We start from the raw sequence: 18,502 nt of genomic DNA, 5'->3' as shown, positions 1-18,502 counted from the left end.
AAGATCAAGAAAAGTGAGGTAACATACTTGGGTCATCGGATAAATGCTGATGGTATAATGCCAAAGGAATCATTGGTAGACACCATTCTAAAAATTTCTGATCCTAAGAACAAGGACCAACTCAGGAGTTTCATGGGTTTAACAGAATACTACTCGAAATTCATTGACCATTATTCAGATAGAACTGAGAAAATGAGAAGCTTAATGTGCAAAGGGGTGAAGTTTATTTGGTCTGAAGATTGTAGGAGTGAATTTGAGCAAATCAAAACATTGATCAATAAAGCACCAGTGTTAAAGTTGTTTGATTCAAGTGCCAAGACAAGAATATCAGTGGATGCAAGTAATATAGGACTGGGAGGTGTACTAGAACAAGTTCAAGCAGGTGAAATTGCTCCCATTGCTTTTGCCTCAAGGACATTAAGAGGTGCTGAAAGACATTATTCAACAATAGAGAAGGAAGCTCTTGGTTTTAAGTGGATATTAGAACATTTCAAAAGTTTAATTTGGGGCATCCCAGTGGACATTAGAACAGATCATAAACCACTTGTCCATGTTTTAAACTCAAAAAAATCCTCACATGACATCTCCACGCATAAGAAGATGGACACTAATTATCATGCAGTTTAATGTGACCATAAAATACACTCCAGGAAAAAACAATGTGGTAGCGGATTGCTTTTCTCGCCTGCCGTGTGAGGAGTTTGCGGGTGATTGTGAGGACAAAGATGAATACATGGAAGAAGAAAACATGGATTGCATCGTAGCTCAAGTACACCCGAGTTTCTCGAAGGAGGAATGGGTAACAGCCAGAGAATGTGACCCGGAACAGGAAATGTTGAGAAGAGCCATTGAGAGTGGTTGGAAAGATATTGATGACAATGTAAAGTACTGGGAGAGATTTAAAGATGAGTTGTCTAGTGATAAGATATGTGTATATCGAGGAGAACGTGTAATACCTCCGACAAACTTGAGGAAGAGGATTATGGACATTGCCCATGAAGGGCACGTGGGAAGAATGTTGACAAAAAGAAGAGTAAGGACAGCTTATTGGTGGCCTAATATGTGGGGTGAAATGGAATCTCTGGTTAGAGATTGTACTGCATGTGCAGTAAGTGACAAGAGTAAATTGATTAGGACAACCCCATTACAGCCGGTGAATATTCCCAGTACAGTATGGACAAAATTAGCTATTGATATAGCTGGACCATATGAAACTTTGGAATAAAAAAAAATCTTCCTCATAGTGTTGGTGGATTATATGTCCAAATGGGTGGAATGTGGTATTGTTGAGGACTCTGTGTCGGCTATCAAGGTTGTGAAGTTTTTGGAAGAAATCTTTAACAGAGAAGGAGAACCACAAGAGTTAGTGTCTGATAATGGAGCTCAATTCATATCTGTGGAATTGCAAAAGTTTCTGAAAGATAGAGCCATTAAACACAGCACAACGGCCTTATATCATCCAATGGGGAACGGTTTGGTGGAGAGGATGAATCGTTTCATAAAAGGCATTATCCAATTGGCCATTATAAATGGTTTACCATGGAAAGAGACACTCAAGGAGGCTCTCAACACATACAAAGTTACCCCACATTCAATAACTGAAGAAGTTCCATTCACATTGATGAGAGGAAGAATATCTACAAATAGACTTAAGCCAGTTTGGATGATGAACAAAAGAAACACAGAGATAAATTTGGAAGACATTGTCATCAGAGTAAGAAAAAAACAAGAAGAGTATAAAAGATACTATGACAAGCAAAAACATGTTCAAGAGAGTCAAATTGAGAAAGGTGATTGGGTAAGAGTGAGAGAACCAAAACGTGTAATGAAAGGAGAGTCAAGATATCGTCCTCTTCAAAGGGTGATGGAATGCTCAAGGAAATCCGTGATTTTAGAGGATGGCAAGAAATGGTCATGTGATGATGTTGTTTTGGCAAAGGAGGAGGAGGTAATGAGAAGTGAAAGGGAATGGTATGGAGAAACATCTCAAGAGAAGAATATCAAGGATAAAAATGATGAGACAAGTGTGAAGAGCAAAGGAAGTACACAGGAAGAGAAAGTACAAGGAAATTCACATGAAGGAAGAAATGACAATGCTCAGTCAATTCCAAGACATAGGAAAAGGATGTGGAACCGTAAACAAGATTTTGTGTATTATTGAGAACTGGAAACTGAGATGTTGGACTGAGGAATTGGACCAGTTTATATGTTACTATTGTGGTAACATTAAGAGATGTATCCTTTATAATTTAGTAGAAGTTTAAAGTTGAGATTGATATATATATAGTTATGTATGCACAGCATAGCAGAAATTGTATTTTAAGATATTCAAAAGTTTTCAAAATTTATTTATATTTATTTAGAAAGGGAGATGTGAGAATATGTTAAGAATGCATGCACACAAGGTTCTGTAACCATGACAACATCTTCGTGTATGATTCCAGAATGTTGATGAGACCATACACGAAGATGTTAATGAAAAGAAGTTGGCCTCCTCGGGGGTTTCTCCAATTAAACTAAAGATCCTGATCTATACTTGAGACTTGTGGCGTAATATGTATAGATGGAATACATAACAGCTGGGGCACGGCTCCCAACCTTTTGTGTCACCAAGGTGGGTGAAAACACCCGATTTTCTTTTTGTCCTGAGAGCCCATAGAAGTAAATGGGCATGAGGGTCTTGGCGGTGATTCAGTTGCTTGCAAGGCTGGTGACACCCCCAAAAGTGGGTGAGTTGAGAGCCATGCTGGGGGGAGGCGGACTAAAAGTGTAGAAAGTGAAAAGGCGTTCCTGTGGGAGGTGGGACACCTCATTGATTAGCACTGGGGCGCGGAAGAGGGACCTTGAGGTATGGTTATGATTAATTTAAAATCTATTGTCCATTAGGCCAAAGTTAAGCCTTAAGGTTCAGGAGCCCTTCCAACCGTCACATTTAAATGTTGGCGCACCTGCAGATAGCACGAGTTTGCCATCTAATTATACAACTTCGACGAACGGAATTGCACAGAAGCAGACAAATAGACAAAACGAATGGTATACCTATGAGATTTCAACCCAGAGCTTCGGGCATGCTCATTACAGCGTTTCAGAAAGCGGAGCCCGTCAATTAGCTAGCACGTAGTGCAATAATTGTCACGTGCTACACGCTAAAGCTTCGAGTGTGGATCACGTCACGTGCAGGGGTTTGGAGCTTCTCCGGGATCCAATACGCAATCTGTTGGCCAGTCTGGGAGTCATGTGACGTGGTGCGGAAGTGCCATGTCCCGGCGACAGACCGCGGGTACCCGGGCTAGGCCCGGGGATCGAAAACGGGAAGAACGTGCTGCTCGCAGAGCCCAGGCCAAGGAGCGGCGAAATCAAGAGCCAGGGGAGCATCGCGGCCTGATCGGACAGCTGAGAACCCAGGGATTGCGGATCCGGGAGGTGCCGGGTGACGGGTGAGTTGCCAGTGGGGACGGGACCAAGAACAACCAATGCATTCTGATATGTGGCGGGTGGCGCTTGTTTTATGTCAAAAACAAAGGCCTGGTTGATGATCACTTGCTAGACCTGACATTTTTGGGACACAAGTTAAAAATTGAGGCAGAAGGGCCACAGTGGCCGGAGGGTAGGGGAGATTTTCCGGTAATGCAAACAACCGGGCCACGTATGTAGGGCTCATGCGAATGGCTCCCTCGGGCACTATTGTTTTTAGAGAGGGGCGGATCTTATTGATAGCAAATGTAGGACCGGAAGAGTGTCCCATTTCATTGCGAGTTTGAAAAACGAACCACTACTAACATATGTTGTTTCGGTTGTGGATATTATTCACTTTCTGTTAAGTCATGTTTACTGTATCTGCACCGCACAGGCAAGACCCCCACCTCGCTCACAGTGCCAACTGAACCCTTAAAGAATTGCCAACATTCAATCGACAAAAATCACAATCTACATTTTAGACTTTTCGCGATGTCTACCTGTTTGGTGGGTAATAATAAACAAATGATGCTCAGTGGAGGCACCAGAAACAATCCATGCCAATAATAGCATTGGTCATGTTAATGTCTTTTTAAAATCGAACACTGTGCACTTTTCGAGGCCAATGCATCACGGTTCACTCATTTGGCGTATTTTATTATGCCCTATGTGGATTTCTTCTTATTCATATTTGAATGTTGAACACAATGCCTGGATTGTTTGATTATTCATTCCCCAGGTGCTGACTAGTTAAGGGGACTACTTACCTTTTTGCATTGGGCATTATATAAAACAGCTCCTTTTTTATTCTATTTTTTTTAAACATATCTTTAATCCTTTCCAAGTTAGTTTTAGCGAGTCTTGACTTTTAAGCTCACATAAATTGACATTCTGGTACTTGTAATCCAATTTATATAAAAGGGGGAAATGCTATACAATAAAGGAATTCAAAATGATGTGAACCAATATCCAGGAAGTGCAGCACATCACTTATGAACTATATATATATTTTTTAAATTGAGTATGATCATGTACCGTAAAGTGGTCTTATATAGCGCCTTTCTGCCAATAATGTTGGCCTTGCTGTGCATGGCTCTCTAAGAAAGGAGGGCAGGGTGTGTTAGTCAGATAGCAGGAAGGCAGATGTTGAAACCTTTCGTGTTGATGGATGCAGGTCAGAAGTGTGGATGTGGGAGGCAGGCCAAAATGAGGAAGGCCATGTGCGAGACCCCAGGCAGAGCCACAGTTTTGTGCCAGGCATTAACAGACAGTGAGGGTGCTTTGTGTGGGTAGACCGGCTGAGTCCCCCCTCTGGCAATAACAAGGAGGCCACACTGAAAAATGTGAACACCAACAAATGCAACAAAGTCTTTGCAAAACAGATTTAAAACCAGCAGAGTAAGTTAGGCCCACGGGTACAAGGCGGAGCATCAGTTGCAGGCATACAGGCTAGGCACACCCCTTTTTAATGGGACCCGGAAGTCCAGTGAGTACCATTGAATGCAGTGGGGAGGGGGGCACCAAGGGAGGAAGCAAAGGGTTGGAAAGGGAGAAGTTTGAGTGGGGAGGCTGCTGGGAAGGAGGAGAGTGGGGAGATAGAAGAAAGGATGGGAAGAGAATAGGGAGAGTGGGGAACCAGAAGGAAAATAGCCAGTGGAGAGATAGTGGGAGAGAAGGGGGCTGGTAGAGAGAGTGAGGGCCGAGAGAAGGGGAGGCAGACCGAGAGGGAGAGAGAAGCAAGGGCAGAGAGGCCGGAAGGCCTACTTGTGTAAAAATTGAGCAGGTTGGGGGAGAAGGAGGAGAAAAGAGTAGAATAAAAAAGGGCAGACAGGAAAAACAAGATGTCTGCTAAAAAGGGCCTCCTCAGCTTTTCTGCTCCCGACCCACCTGGTCAGCACACCTTCCGAAGCAACCAAAAAAAGAGCGCACTAGGACCACTTTCCACATGCTTATGAGGCTGTGCCCCCCCCTCCTCTGCCCACTACAAGCACAGCTGTTCCCAGGATCCAAGGGGGCTTGGTCACAGGAATAGGGGCAGGTGGGCAAACATAGGCAGGAAAGGTCCTCTCTACAGTTGTTGCTTCCCCCCTGTAGGGCCTCCTGAGCTGTTCCAGGGCTCTTGGTGACAGGAAGGGGAAGCAGGTTACAGTGTGTGTGACAGGTGGGCAAACATCCTGGGCGGGGGAGGAAGTTTCTCAGGAAAGGGCCAGCTCACCGGCTGCAGATTTTACACTGGCTGTAGTAAAGTTGGCAGCTGTTGCTTGGGAGCAGGTGGCCGCGATTTGCAGATGTATGGCTGGGGTTCTACAATATACAGTCCAGTCAGATACAATGCAAGATGGAAAATGAAAAGTCATACAGTACAGTAAAAACACAAGTGAAGGCTGTCTGGTCGACACATGGGGGACTGCTATTTCCACAGAAGTACCAATTAAACTGTGTCCCGATATGAAAATCTCTGACGTGGTTGGTACCAACCAGGAAGGTTAGCTATATGGGTAGCACTCGGATTGTGAATTGTGAAAATTGACATAATACAACAAAAGCCACAGCTACCCCCTCCTCCTTTCATTACCTTTTTCAATTCCACAGCTTACGAATATCTCTGCAGCCAGTTCCTTAAATCACTGCATATAAGATTCCAACCGTTTTATTAATGAAAATATAAAATTCAAAATGTCTTTTTCATGGGACATAAATATCTCCTCCCTTTTTAAATCACCTCATACAATGACTCCCAAGACATAGATATTCTAAAGTGAGTATTGTGCACAGGGGTTAAAGTGTCTTATGTACAAAATACAGTACATTTTCGAGAATTTTAATTCATGTTCACACATGCTCACATAGGGACTGTAGGAGTTTTCTCAGTAGAGTTTGATACTGATTCTAAACTACTTGAGGTGTTGGTTCAGATCAATGGATACTTTTTCTGTACGGAAACTGACTTTTTTCAGACACTTGAAATCACAATGTCTAAACAATTTCCTTCTGGATTGCTGTTTTATAATATCGCAGTGACTTTATTTCATATAACACAGGATGTCGTAAAAATTGTGTTGATACATAGCGTTTTGGCCTTTTCCCTCGAGATCTGCCCATCCATTGCAATCTCTTATCATTTATCTTCTAGGCCTTCGTCAAGACAGGAAGACGTTTCTATATACAGAGAGCCAATCTCTCAGCTAACCCGTCTAAATTATGTTAATTCTACAATAAACATCCACGTATAAAATCAGTTGCAGAACCTCTTGTGGCATCCTGCATATACCAGTATTCATAAGCTAGCCACTAACCATTTTCTTGTCATCCAGGGGTGCACATTCTATTCTTTATTGCTATGTAGCGTGTGCTGTGATGTGGTCTGAAACAATCATCTTAGACCCTTTTTAGTCTTACCACGCTCATTTATCGTTTTATTTTTTTGATTTGTTTTAATTACTTTCTGTTTGGGGATATTCACTGATCTTCAATTCTTTTATCAACACACAGATGGAGCCTATTCTACCTTTGTCAGAAGGAATGCCTTTACCACCTATTAGCCAATAAATACCCAAAGTTAATGCCCCCCCTGTGTTTTAGAAGCCAAAACTGCCAAACCGCAAACTGTGCTTTATAGCGTTGGTGTCACATGCCAGACTGCTTGGTTATAGCAAACGCCCACTTCTGTTGTGTGTTTGCTCTGCATACATACATCCCTTGGGTTGTCATATGCGATCCCCTTTCTGATGCTCAACACTTTTGTATTAGTTTCAATTTCGTACTTGCTTCCATGGTTTACACAACATTCAACACATACTGCAACCGTTAAAGATCATGCAGTTTTGCTGTACACCCCCTTCTAGGTAACCGAGCCTATGTCGCTCTCGTTTCTGTTTGTTACCGTTGTTGCAGCCAGATAATAGTATTGTTCCCCTTTCTCGTAATTGCGCATGATCCTCCTTTCGGATGACGCCACCCGGCTTGAAGTCAGTATCCTCGCATCTGCATACTGTATCGCATTCGCATCCCGAGTGACTCGCATGCCTTTCGCTGCCTGAGTGTTTGCATCCCTGTTTCCTTTCACGTATATGGCTGATGCCATCTTTGAACGTGTTTCTAATGTATTGCCCTTGCCTAATACAAGGCTACTGTTCTCCCTCTCCCCCCATGACGTTTGAGGCTGCATTATGCCTAGTCATCTCAAACATATTGATGGTTAGCAGTTCTTTCACTTGTTTTTCTGCAGTTTCTGTTTTAATATTATTGTTAAATGCAATGGCTCGATCCATTGCCATGTGGGGATTATTCGCCAGCTCTATTGGCTGATCAGGGTTTCCATTTGCGTATATGGCTAACGCCTTCTTTGCATTTATTTCTAATGCGTTACCCTTGCCTAAAGCAAGGCTACTGGTCCTGCATTGCACTTGAGACTGCGTTATTTCTGATCATCGCAACGTGTTTATTATAAGTTATTTCACTTGCTGCACTGACCTATTTTGTCAAGGGTTTTTTGCAGTTTCAATATTGTTTTTAAATTCAATGGCCCGATCCATTGCCATGTGGGGATTATTCACCTGCTCTTTTGGCTACTCGGGATGTTTGTGCGACTGTATCGCGTAGCTCCATCGTAGTGATGTCACGCTTACTTTTGTGTAAGTATAGACAAATGCTATCAGCTTCAAGCCAGCTTGTTTGATTCCCATTACTGTCCCAAATGTTTTTAACAAGTTTATTTTAAACCAGCAGCAGAGCAAGAAACAGTACAAGTAATCTCGACATTACATGTGATGCGACTAAGAGTCATTGCTATTAAAGGATATGTGTCCATAATCTAGAGTCCTGTACTTTTTTGATTATTATTTTTTTATCTCTCCCGGTCCCCCGATCAGGACCCCTCCTGGCGTAGCGAAGGAAGCTTGTCTGTGGGCAGCGGCGGGCCCGACTGCAGGGCCAGTTGGGCTATATGCGGTTTATTGGTCAGTGCTGGGAAGTTCCTGTCAAAAGTCCATCATTGGAGCCCAAATGTTTTCAGATCGGTAGAGGAGGCCTGCCTTGGCCGCCGTTACCTTTTCTTCCACTAGGATATCCCATATTTTAATTCTCCCTAGAATCATGGCGGGGCCCTCAGTAGTCTTCCATGTGCGGGCAATCGTAATCTTCACTGCCAGTAGGAGATGAGTCAAGAGTTTAGCTGTCCTCCCCGATCTAGGGTAGATCTCCGGGGCTGGTGCACCCAACAGGATGACCTCTGGCTCTCTGGGAATGGTCACATGAGTATTGTCTTTTATGGCTGATAGACAGTGGTTCCAGAAAGTTTGCACAATGGGGCAGGTCTACCACATATGAAAATGGGAGCCGGCCTGGCAACATTTACGCCAGCATTGTGGGTCAAGGGAATGATTGAACCTATGCAAACGAGTCGTGCGGTAGCACCACCACAAAAGTAGTTTATGAGCACGTTTCTGATTGGTGATACAGAAAGAGGAGTGGATTGTGTGGTCCATATGTCAACCCAGGATTGATGCTCCAGGGGATGACCCTGGTCTGCCTCCTACTGTGCCATGTAGGGGAGTCTAGTCCAGGCATAAATTATTTTTCAAAAAATGATTAGCCGTGTTTGCTAATAACATTTTTCTTGATTAGCAAACAAACCCATTTGATTAGCAATGTTGTACTAATGTTTTTAATGCCACCAAAAGATACTTGTACCCAACATATAAAATGAGCAACAATACAGCAGTTTTGTATACCGCTAAAGAAAGACATTAGTGAGATAAGTCGGGTCTTGCAAATTGTTTCTGTAAAATGGTGCATGTCACCACAAACCCACTTTAGTTTGGCACACTGCTGCCACCCAGAGGCCAGCCGTGCACAGTGAAACTTGTATTTGACATTTACTGCAAACAAAGAAATGTTTAAATACAAGTTTCAAACATCCCCTGCAAATGGTACTGGCCCTTCTTAAAATCTACTCTACTATGTGAGTGGGTGAAAATTGTTTGGGTGAGTGTCTCTGTAAAAAGGTTAGCTGTATGAATGGACACAAATAAATAGATATGATAAAAAGGCACTTTAAACAGTTTGGCCAGATCCCTCTACTGCAGGTGCAAATATATAATGCAATCATAATCATAGAGCAAAGTGAGCTCTGGAGGCCAACTGCAGTGTACAGTTTTGCAGTATGTCTGTAGATGTACAGACTGGATTAAACTATTGATCGCTACTTTAAGTAAATATCAAGTTAGCTTGCAGAGTGGATGGCATAGAAGGCAGAGAACTGGGCAAACCAGGCAGAATATTGTAGTTTTCGGCCATCTCACTTTCAGGGTAGCAGGTATAAACCAACATGGTGAGATAGAATTTCACGAGTATGGGATCAGCTCATGGGTTGAGCGCCAGTTGCAAGCTGTATGTAACCAGCAGGCCACAGGACTAGGTTTGCCATCAAAGCATTTGACTGCATGGTCATTAACATTTTCAAAGGTGGCCACTCGTCAATATGATGCATCTTCCCCCCCCCCCCAACAAAATGAAATCTAGTTAACACTGAGATTTAGATACACTTCACAGTGCAAAGCATAGAGACAATGCAGTGTTTTACAGTAGCAATACTGTAATTATGCATTATGTAACCTATTAAATTTTTAGAAACTAAACTGAAAGCCTTTTTTTAAAACAAACACATACTGGTCTTTGTCAGACAGGATACAGTTTGCTTAATAACCGTATTATCCAGACTATTTCTGGTTTGCAATTATTTGAAAAATAAAAATAAAATGTGGGTAGCACTCCCACACAGCCCTTTTGGCACATGAGTGAAGGGGATGATTACTGCTGCGCTCTCTCTCCATTAGCCCGTTTGAACTTGTAGTGAACAGAGAAAAGAGGCTGGAGAGAGCTCCGAAGGCAAGAGAGGAATGGAGGGTGAGCTGTGCTTTCATTGAACAGGGTAACTTAAATAGCTAACTCTGCTACACAATAATTAGCAAACCTACAGAATTGCATAGCAAATTGCTCTGCTACACTGCTTATTTTATGCCTTGCTAGTGCTAAGGACGTCATACTGTTGTAGCTTGTAGAGCGTGGAGATCCTACCTCTGTGCTGCAATCCCTGCAGAGTAAGTTCCAGGGGGCAGGGCTCTCGCATGGCTGCTTGTTGGGTCTGGGTCCACCAGTGCCGCAGTTGGGAGTAGGAGAACCTATCCGCCTCTGTTAGCTGAAAAGTTGGTTTGCATTGTTCAAAGGATCAGGGTTGACCGTTGTTATACAGTTGTCCCAGGAATTCCAGGCCCCCTGGCGTCCAGGGTTTTTAAGTGTCCCGGGACCGACCCGAGTAAAAAGGGTGGATTGTGGAAAATCGGGGAGAAGAGGCTCATGCCCCGTGGGATCCCCTTGTGTTTTAATGTCCAATCCCATTTGCTGAGGGTGTGCTTTGTGGAGGCCAGGATCCCCGTCCAGGATTTCCGCAGTGGGGGAGGGATGTGTGGGAGAAAACTGAGAGGTGGGACTGTTCCAGCTCCATCCATTTCGGGGTTTCTGTAGTTCCAAAACAGGCTTGAACTTGCGCCAGTTGGTATCTACGCAAGTTGGGGACCCCCAAACCCCCCATCGGGTGCTGTTCCTCATGGCCTTCTGGGAGATTCTCACCTTCCGCCCCCTCCATATAAACCCAAACATCTTCTGCTGCATGCACCGAAGGGAGGGGAGCGGGATGGAAGTCTGGAGAGAGGAGCATGCATAAAGGAAACGAGGGAGAAGGTTCATCTTGCAAGCGGTTATCCGCCCAATAAGGGAGATTTCCCGTAAGGTCCAGAGTTTCAGGTCCCTCCTCCCAGGCTTTACTCACTCTTCTTGTGTACATTGAAGGTGCAGAACTCAAACCTTGCTTGATAAAGTATACTGCTTCTCCGCAGTAATACCCAATTTTCTTAGAAAAACAGACCCCACTAAGTACTTGCGTTCAAACCTCGCCTCGTGCTGTCCAATTTCTGTATTCATTTCTGCTCTAGTTTCCTTAGTGCTCGGTCTCTATCTCCTCCTCATGAATTTGGTTTCACTGTCTATATAATGAACCAAACCATTTTTGTGTGACTTGTTACTCACGACAGAAATGTTCCACCATCTTTTTTTCTGAAACTTTTTTTTTAATGCACGATCTGTGCTCACATATGCGCTAACTTGTCTTTTTGCTTTCCCAATATAAAGTAAGCCACAAAGGCACTTGATTCCGTACACTGCCCACGTTGTTTTATAGTTTGTGAATTTTATAGTTTGTGAATTCTTTCAAGTCCCAAGTCATTTAATTTAGGACTACATTTTTTATGTTATTTGTTAGTCCACATACAGAACACTGTCCACTCTTATGGTGGCCTACTACGGGATCATTTCCCCAAAGACTTGTTAGAAGCCCTACAGATAAGGGACCTAATTCACAGAACATTTTCCAGTGGGGGTTTGCTATTATAAACACTTCTGTGAATTAGGCCAAAGGGGTGTATCACCCACTCTTACTCCCTGAAAATAGGCAACTACTCCCAAAAAAAAACGTGGATTCAAATTGCTCAAAAAAAACTAGGAAACAAAAGTAGACCCATTTGACCCTCCTTTCACCCACACATCTCCATGGACCTGTTTGAACTAGTAGTGCATGTCGTACTGATCGGAAGAAGTAAACCTATATCTTTTAGGTGCAAAAAATTCAGTTTTAGTGAAACCATTTTATCTTCCTTGTAAAATACTCCCTTTGGGAACTGGATATACATTTTCACTCCCATAAAAATCATTTTACTCCCAACTGTAAATAATAGAGAGTAAAATACTCCTAATTCCAAATCTGATGTGGAGCACTGCTTGTTGGGGTCACATTTGTCTGGTTTATAGCCATATGTGTGGACCAGCATCAGACTAAAAACGGTTTGTTTGGATGGAAATCAGACAACTGGATAATGGGGCAATTTTATTTTAGCACTACTTTCGTCAGAGGATCGCTTATAGGACTATATGTGGTAACACATGTGATCCTTTCTTCTGCCGGTTTGTTGTGTTTTGTAAGGCATATTTCTAAACTCTTTTTTTATTTTTTGGGCATCGTTTACCAGTTTTCGGGGGGTAACCTCTTTGTTTTAGATGTTACCAGGTCCTCTGAATAGAAGTTGAATTGGTCTAAGGCCGAATAGTTTCGCCTGATCCGCAAGAACTGGCCATAGGGAATGTTAGTTTTCAGGTTGGCTGGATGATGGCTACTGAAGTGTAGGAGGGTTAAGCTGTTATCTATTGTACCATTTGGCATTTTTGCTTATGGTTTGGTCTACAAAAGCCACAGATTCCATATGGCACGTCATGGTGAATTGTATGAAGGGATCATGTGCATTTAGCCAGATTTTGAAGGAATCTAATTTGTCAATTGTGTCAGTTCATATTAACAGAACATCATTGATGTATTTATGCCAATTTTTCATGTTTTATGAAAGGATTTTGGTCACCATACAGATATTTTGATTCGAAGTTGGCCATGTAGAGATTCACAATATCTGGCGTGAATGTCGTGCCCATACTTGTTCTGTGTATTTGTTGGTACATGTTTTCTTCAAACAGGAAGACATTCTCTGTCGGTGCCAGACGGATGAACTCCGTTGGCACTCTTTTTCCTCTGGGTCAGATCTTGTGTCTTGATACAAGCTCATAGCCTCAGTGCAACCCTGAGCAGCCCATAGAGAAGGTGAATAATCCCCACAAGGCAATGGATCAAGCCATTGAATTTAAGAATTAAAACAGATACTGCAGAAAAACTGGACAATATGTCAGAGAAACAAGTGAAATAACTGCTATGCATCAATATGTTGAGATGCTCAGACATAATGCAGCCTCAAACACCTTGAGGTCCAGTAGCTGTATTAGGCAAGGGCAGCACATTAGAAACACATTTAAAGATGGTGGCAGCCATATACGCGAAAGGAAATGGGGAAGCAAACACTCGGGCGGACGGAAGGCACATGAGCAGTTGGGATGCGACTGCGATACAGTAAGCATATGTAAGAACATTGGCTTCAAGCTGTGAAGTGTCATCCGAAAGGAGTATTATGCACAATTGCGAGTATGCGGAATAATACTGTTGTGTCCGCGACAGCGGTTACAAACAGAAATGAGGGTTTATGGCAAAACTGTATGATCTGTAACGATCGCAGTATGTGTTGAACATGTCGCTTTTGTGTAAACAATGGAAGCGAGTACGAAATTGGAATGGGCCTAATACGAAAATATCGAGCATCAGAAAGGGGATGGCATATGACAACCCCAGTTGTTCGCTCTCCATACATACACCCAACAGAAGTGGGCGTCTGCTATACCCATGCAGTCTGGCATGTGACACCAACACTATAAACAAGTAACGAGTGAGAGTGGGCACTGCTAAGTAAGTTCAATTCTGACTATTAAAAATGGTTCTAGTTGTCAGTTTGTATAAACTTGGGCTGCATACCCTATGTAACATGCCTCCGTACCCTATGTAACATGCCTCCGCAAAAGGCATTGTAAGTAATGGGAAAACTGAGGACCTTGGCTTAAAACAGCCAGCGATGAGGGCTGCACACCCATGGCCTAGCGTGATCACAAAAAAAACATTTTGTTAAAGTGTTGCTGTAATTATCCTGGGATTACTTTCATTAATTAGAAAGAGAAACACTAAGCTATAGTTGAGGCAGAGACCAACTCTGTATTTGCATAAAACCAATGCAGCTAATAAACAACGGCCTGTGCCAAATGTGCTACAAATGCATTTCATATGATATCCTTCATCAGGGCCATAGCTGTGTTTCACAAAAATAGATCGAGCCCTAACCCATCCAAATTACAAGATAAAAGCAACCACCTGTATGACATATATCGATCCCATATGCATCAAACAGTCGAACCAACGCAATAAGGCAATGACCAAATTACAGTGTGTTCATGGTGCCAAATGAGCCAAACATGATTGAAAAGCCACAAAGTTATGTGCACCATAATTAGCAATTTGTCAAAGGAACAGAAACATGAATGTACAATTAATATTGGTACATTACCATAAATCCTAAGAAGCGCATGCAGAGACAAGCAAGTGAAGGAAAAGAAAAGGAAAATCACACGTTCGACCAAATAACATGGCTAAAATGTCAATACATCCGAAGATATAAAGTATTGTAATTCCCTCTCACCTGGCTAGGTTGTACCAAATAAAGTACCTATGCCTCTTGCTCCAGGCAGCTAAGCCTGACTAATAGAAGCTGCTCACCACCAAGGGGAGAGTGCATTTCAAAGAATGCTGATTTTAGAGCTCGCTCTCGCTGAAACAGACAGCAGCCGTTTCCATTGCTGCAAGACAAAGAAATGCAATTCTGTAAAAACACTATCTTCTAGGCCTTTTACTCGAACTTCTAAACATAATCTTGTGACCTGCGTTTACCTTTCTCCAAAAGCCACTCTCTATTCTGATAGCTGTGAAGAGCTCTCAAAAATGAGAAAGGCTCATTGACTGTTTAAATGTGGCTGCCAAACAAATCACGTCCTCTTGCTCATCATGGTTGAGTGATCGAAAAATCTGCCTTAAAGCCCCAAATGGGCAAACGTCGTCGTGCCTGATGTTTGATGGAACTCGGGGGGGGGGGAGTCTGGTGCCTAGAAGCCTTATTCAAAATACCAAAACCGCTCGGCAAAGTATGAATGTTAATGTTGGTGACAGTGTTGCTGAAAATAGTATGCTCTATGACCTATCTGTTTAAAATATTGAATTCAACATGCATTAACCATTACAAAGTGTGCGAGGCAGCAAAGATGCCACCTCACGCTGGATGTACTGCATATATTGGAGGAACCTCTGTAAATATCGATGACTCGAAGCCTTCTATAAATGATATAGAAGGCTTCGAGTCATCTATATTTACAGAGGTTACCCCCCCCCCTATATATTCAGAGATTGATAACATGGTTGTTGATTGAAGATGGAGAGGGTCTCTTGGAACATATTGAGCAAAACACTCCATGTGTGGCAGTTCAAACCACTCCCAGGTGTTCAGGTATGTCAAATCTAGAGGAATGAACATTTGATCCCCAATTGATCTACTCGAGAAGTACTTGGACCTGTTATGTCATCTATCAAGTCTTCAATATCAAGAGTCTGGGCATTCCACCCTAAGTGACAATTCAATCCATGTCCAACCTGGCTCTCTTTAACTGATAACGTTGTCTCCTCCCATCGGGCCCACGTGTTGAACCCAAGTAAGATAACACACATTATCGGTCTTGAGGCAAGTCGACTGGACCGTCTAACTCAGACTGGCTTAATTCAATGTTCTGCCTTTTCTAGGAACATTTATTGTGCCCGGACGCATGCTTCACTTACTACCTGGGCTTATTCCTCATGATGCCCCTCAGCAAGAGCTTTTGAAACTGCAATGGATATAACTACACCCCCAAAATATGGTACTATTGGCCACAGAGACCTTAACAGCCGTATCCAGCGAAAGACCAACGTTGGTCTCGAACACAGATGCCACAGTATCACAAATAAGATGCAAGTTCCATCCTTCAGGCCTCTTCATTCATTTTTTTTTTTTTCATGCATTTGCGCTCTTTCCTTTCCATTCTGGTAAACCGAGTTTATGTAAACAGTCGGTCTCTAGCCTTATTTCTATTATCCCTGTGTTCTGTGCTCTCCTTGTGTTCATTCCTCTACTTTGAGCACACTTGCCCGAGACTTCCCAGTGCAAGCTGTTTGCTCACTGTTAGTTGACAACCCAACCACTAGCACTCTGTTTTGAAAAGGCTCTGTCATTACGCTCCCCTAAGGGTTTCCCCACATCCTATACCTATCAACTCTAGAACGTGTGCACTCAGACCTGGGATGCGCGTGTGGGCTGCACACTGTGTCCCACATGCCACTGTAACATATGGAAGTAACAAAAGTAAGTGAATATACCAAAAGAGAACATCTCTCTTAGTTGCGTACCGAGTAGCAAGATAAAAGAACCTTGGCTGAAAGACAGAAGTACTTGTGTAGGACAAGGGGCAGGGAGCGGTGGAGGGAATAGAAAAAGGGAATTGTGGGAGCAGTATTTTTTTTAGTGTTTTTTTTTTTTTTTTTTTGGCTGATTAAAAATAATAAAGAAAAGAACGCACTGCAAACTAAAAGCCTAGGTCTGATGCCTTAAAATGCATTGATTATCCGTTTAGTAAACCAGACCAACAACAACCCACATACATTGTCTCCTATGTAAGGACACTTGTGTGTATTATTCTTAATATAATGTCAACAATTGCAATATATTGTATTGTACATATATAAGAAATAGTTTGCTTAGGTCAGTTTCTTTCCTTAAGCAGTGTCCTACATAAAGTAAATGTTTTCAACAATGATCGGGTAGTATTCCCGTTATACGCTTCATATTCCAAGTAATCCCCTGGCAGGAGTTTTGACAATTAACGTTCTATCAGAATACACACATGACGGTCATTACTTGCAACATGAATGATATTGATCTTAACTAAAGGGGGTCTCAAATCAAGATATCATCTCTAACCTGTAATTCCAACTATTCTTCACTCAAAGATAATCAATTTTTCGTCTACAAATCCTGCATAAATACAATAGAACAGCTAGTCAATAGTAAGTTAAACCCAACAGTCGCCTCAATCTTTAAAATCAATAAAGATCATGCCAATCAATAGTTAAAAGCTAATGTAAAACTCTCAAAAAATATCTTTGACAAATAAGTAATAAATAATAGAAAGTAGTTACTCCACGGATGAAAAGGGAAAACTAAATGCTCCATAAACAGCTAGTGAAAGATAATCCAACAAACTGTAAATTAACTGTTGCTTCTTAAATGATAACATGTAACCCCAAATTCAAGGCTCTTCCATTTTGGAGGGCTGCTGAAAGAATACACATCCATTTATATTCTTGTTGTGCATCTCAGAAGGAAGGGATGCTTGACATTCTATAAGGAATTACATTTTTGCAGGGTGCAATAGTCTTATTGAAACTATAAGCCAGGGTGCAAAATTTGCACTAGCCATTGGTTTGTGATATTTGACTCTTGGTGAGGAAGCAATGGTGTGCTATGGGTGTCTTGAAGTGATGTGCCAAGTGACCTTTGTATGGCTTGCTAGTAGCTTTCAACTTGAATTTCTGCCCCTTGCTATATGTTTTACTTTTCCAGCTACATTATTATATATTTCTTCAAAATTAATGAGGTTAAGGTTTATGTATCATTTTCTTTTATGTTGTATTTATATTTCTCTCTTGGTTTAAAAATAATTTGTATTATATCTATGGTTGATGATGACACTGACATATTTTCATATTCTAGTTGATCACCCTGCAAGAGCTGTAGGATGTAAATTGAGATCATCCTTGTTAAGCATTTTGTATGTTACTGTTGTATGGATTTATCAGGTTAAGTATGTTTTTTTTCATATTGAGACAATAACCATTGTTTGATTTTTGGATATAGTGTTCAAATTTGGTACTGCCTTGCTAACGCCAGGTTTTCTATATATTTCTTTTTAATCGTATGACGCCTGATGTTGTACTTTTTAATCCTAAAATGGTGCTTGATGTTTTCAGAGTCCATGAAGTTAATAGCCACATTGCGCAATTTCTTCTTCCTTTTGTTTTGTAAGACGCTGACTACTTGCCATTTTTCCAGGCCTCGGGTTTCTCTTGAATGAACTTAGTATTAACACAACTTTATTTGTTTGATAGGTGAGAGATTATTTTTAGTATTCACTTATATTTTCTATTGGCGAAATATAACAAAGCTTAAGGATGTTTTACTTTTGTTCATGTTTTGGATCATTCGTGAACCATTTATATTTTTATACTTTTTTTTAATTGACTTTTGGGCACATCTATATGGACATTTTTGGTTTTTGATTTTTGATCTGTGCTATTTCTTGAGTAGAATTGCTTGTTTCTGATGCTAAGCTTTGTGAGCATATCTCCATCTTATTTTTTTTTATTCTTTTATTCTTTTATTCTTTAATTCTTGCTTTTTTTATTTGGAGTTGGGTGACATGATTTGACGAC

General features: G+C 41.8%; 1 protein-coding gene across 1 annotated transcript in view; it reads left to right on the top strand.

Annotated features, from left to right (window-relative positions):
- Window positions 1-3,064: 3,064 nt before the first annotated feature.
- OTUD3 (OTU deubiquitinase 3) overlaps window positions 3,065-18,502 on the top strand; it is a 50,145-nt gene continuing 34,707 nt past the window's right edge. Inside the window, exon 1 of the mRNA XM_069610376.1 lies at window positions 3,065-3,437. Coding sequence (XP_069466477.1) covers window positions 3,259-3,437 — 179 coding nt within the window. The 5' untranslated portion in view covers window positions 3,065-3,258. The remainder of the gene's footprint in view (window positions 3,438-18,502) is intronic.

Source organism: Ambystoma mexicanum, chromosome 8, assembly GCF_040938575.1.
Source record: "Ambystoma mexicanum isolate Mex_15411 chromosome 8, UKY_AmexF1_1, whole genome shotgun sequence".
In the NCBI taxonomy this organism is placed as follows: Eukaryota; Metazoa; Chordata; class Amphibia; order Caudata; family Ambystomatidae; genus Ambystoma; species Ambystoma mexicanum.
Note: the sequence above shows the minus strand (reverse complement) of the source record. Positions and strands in the feature narration are given on the sequence as shown.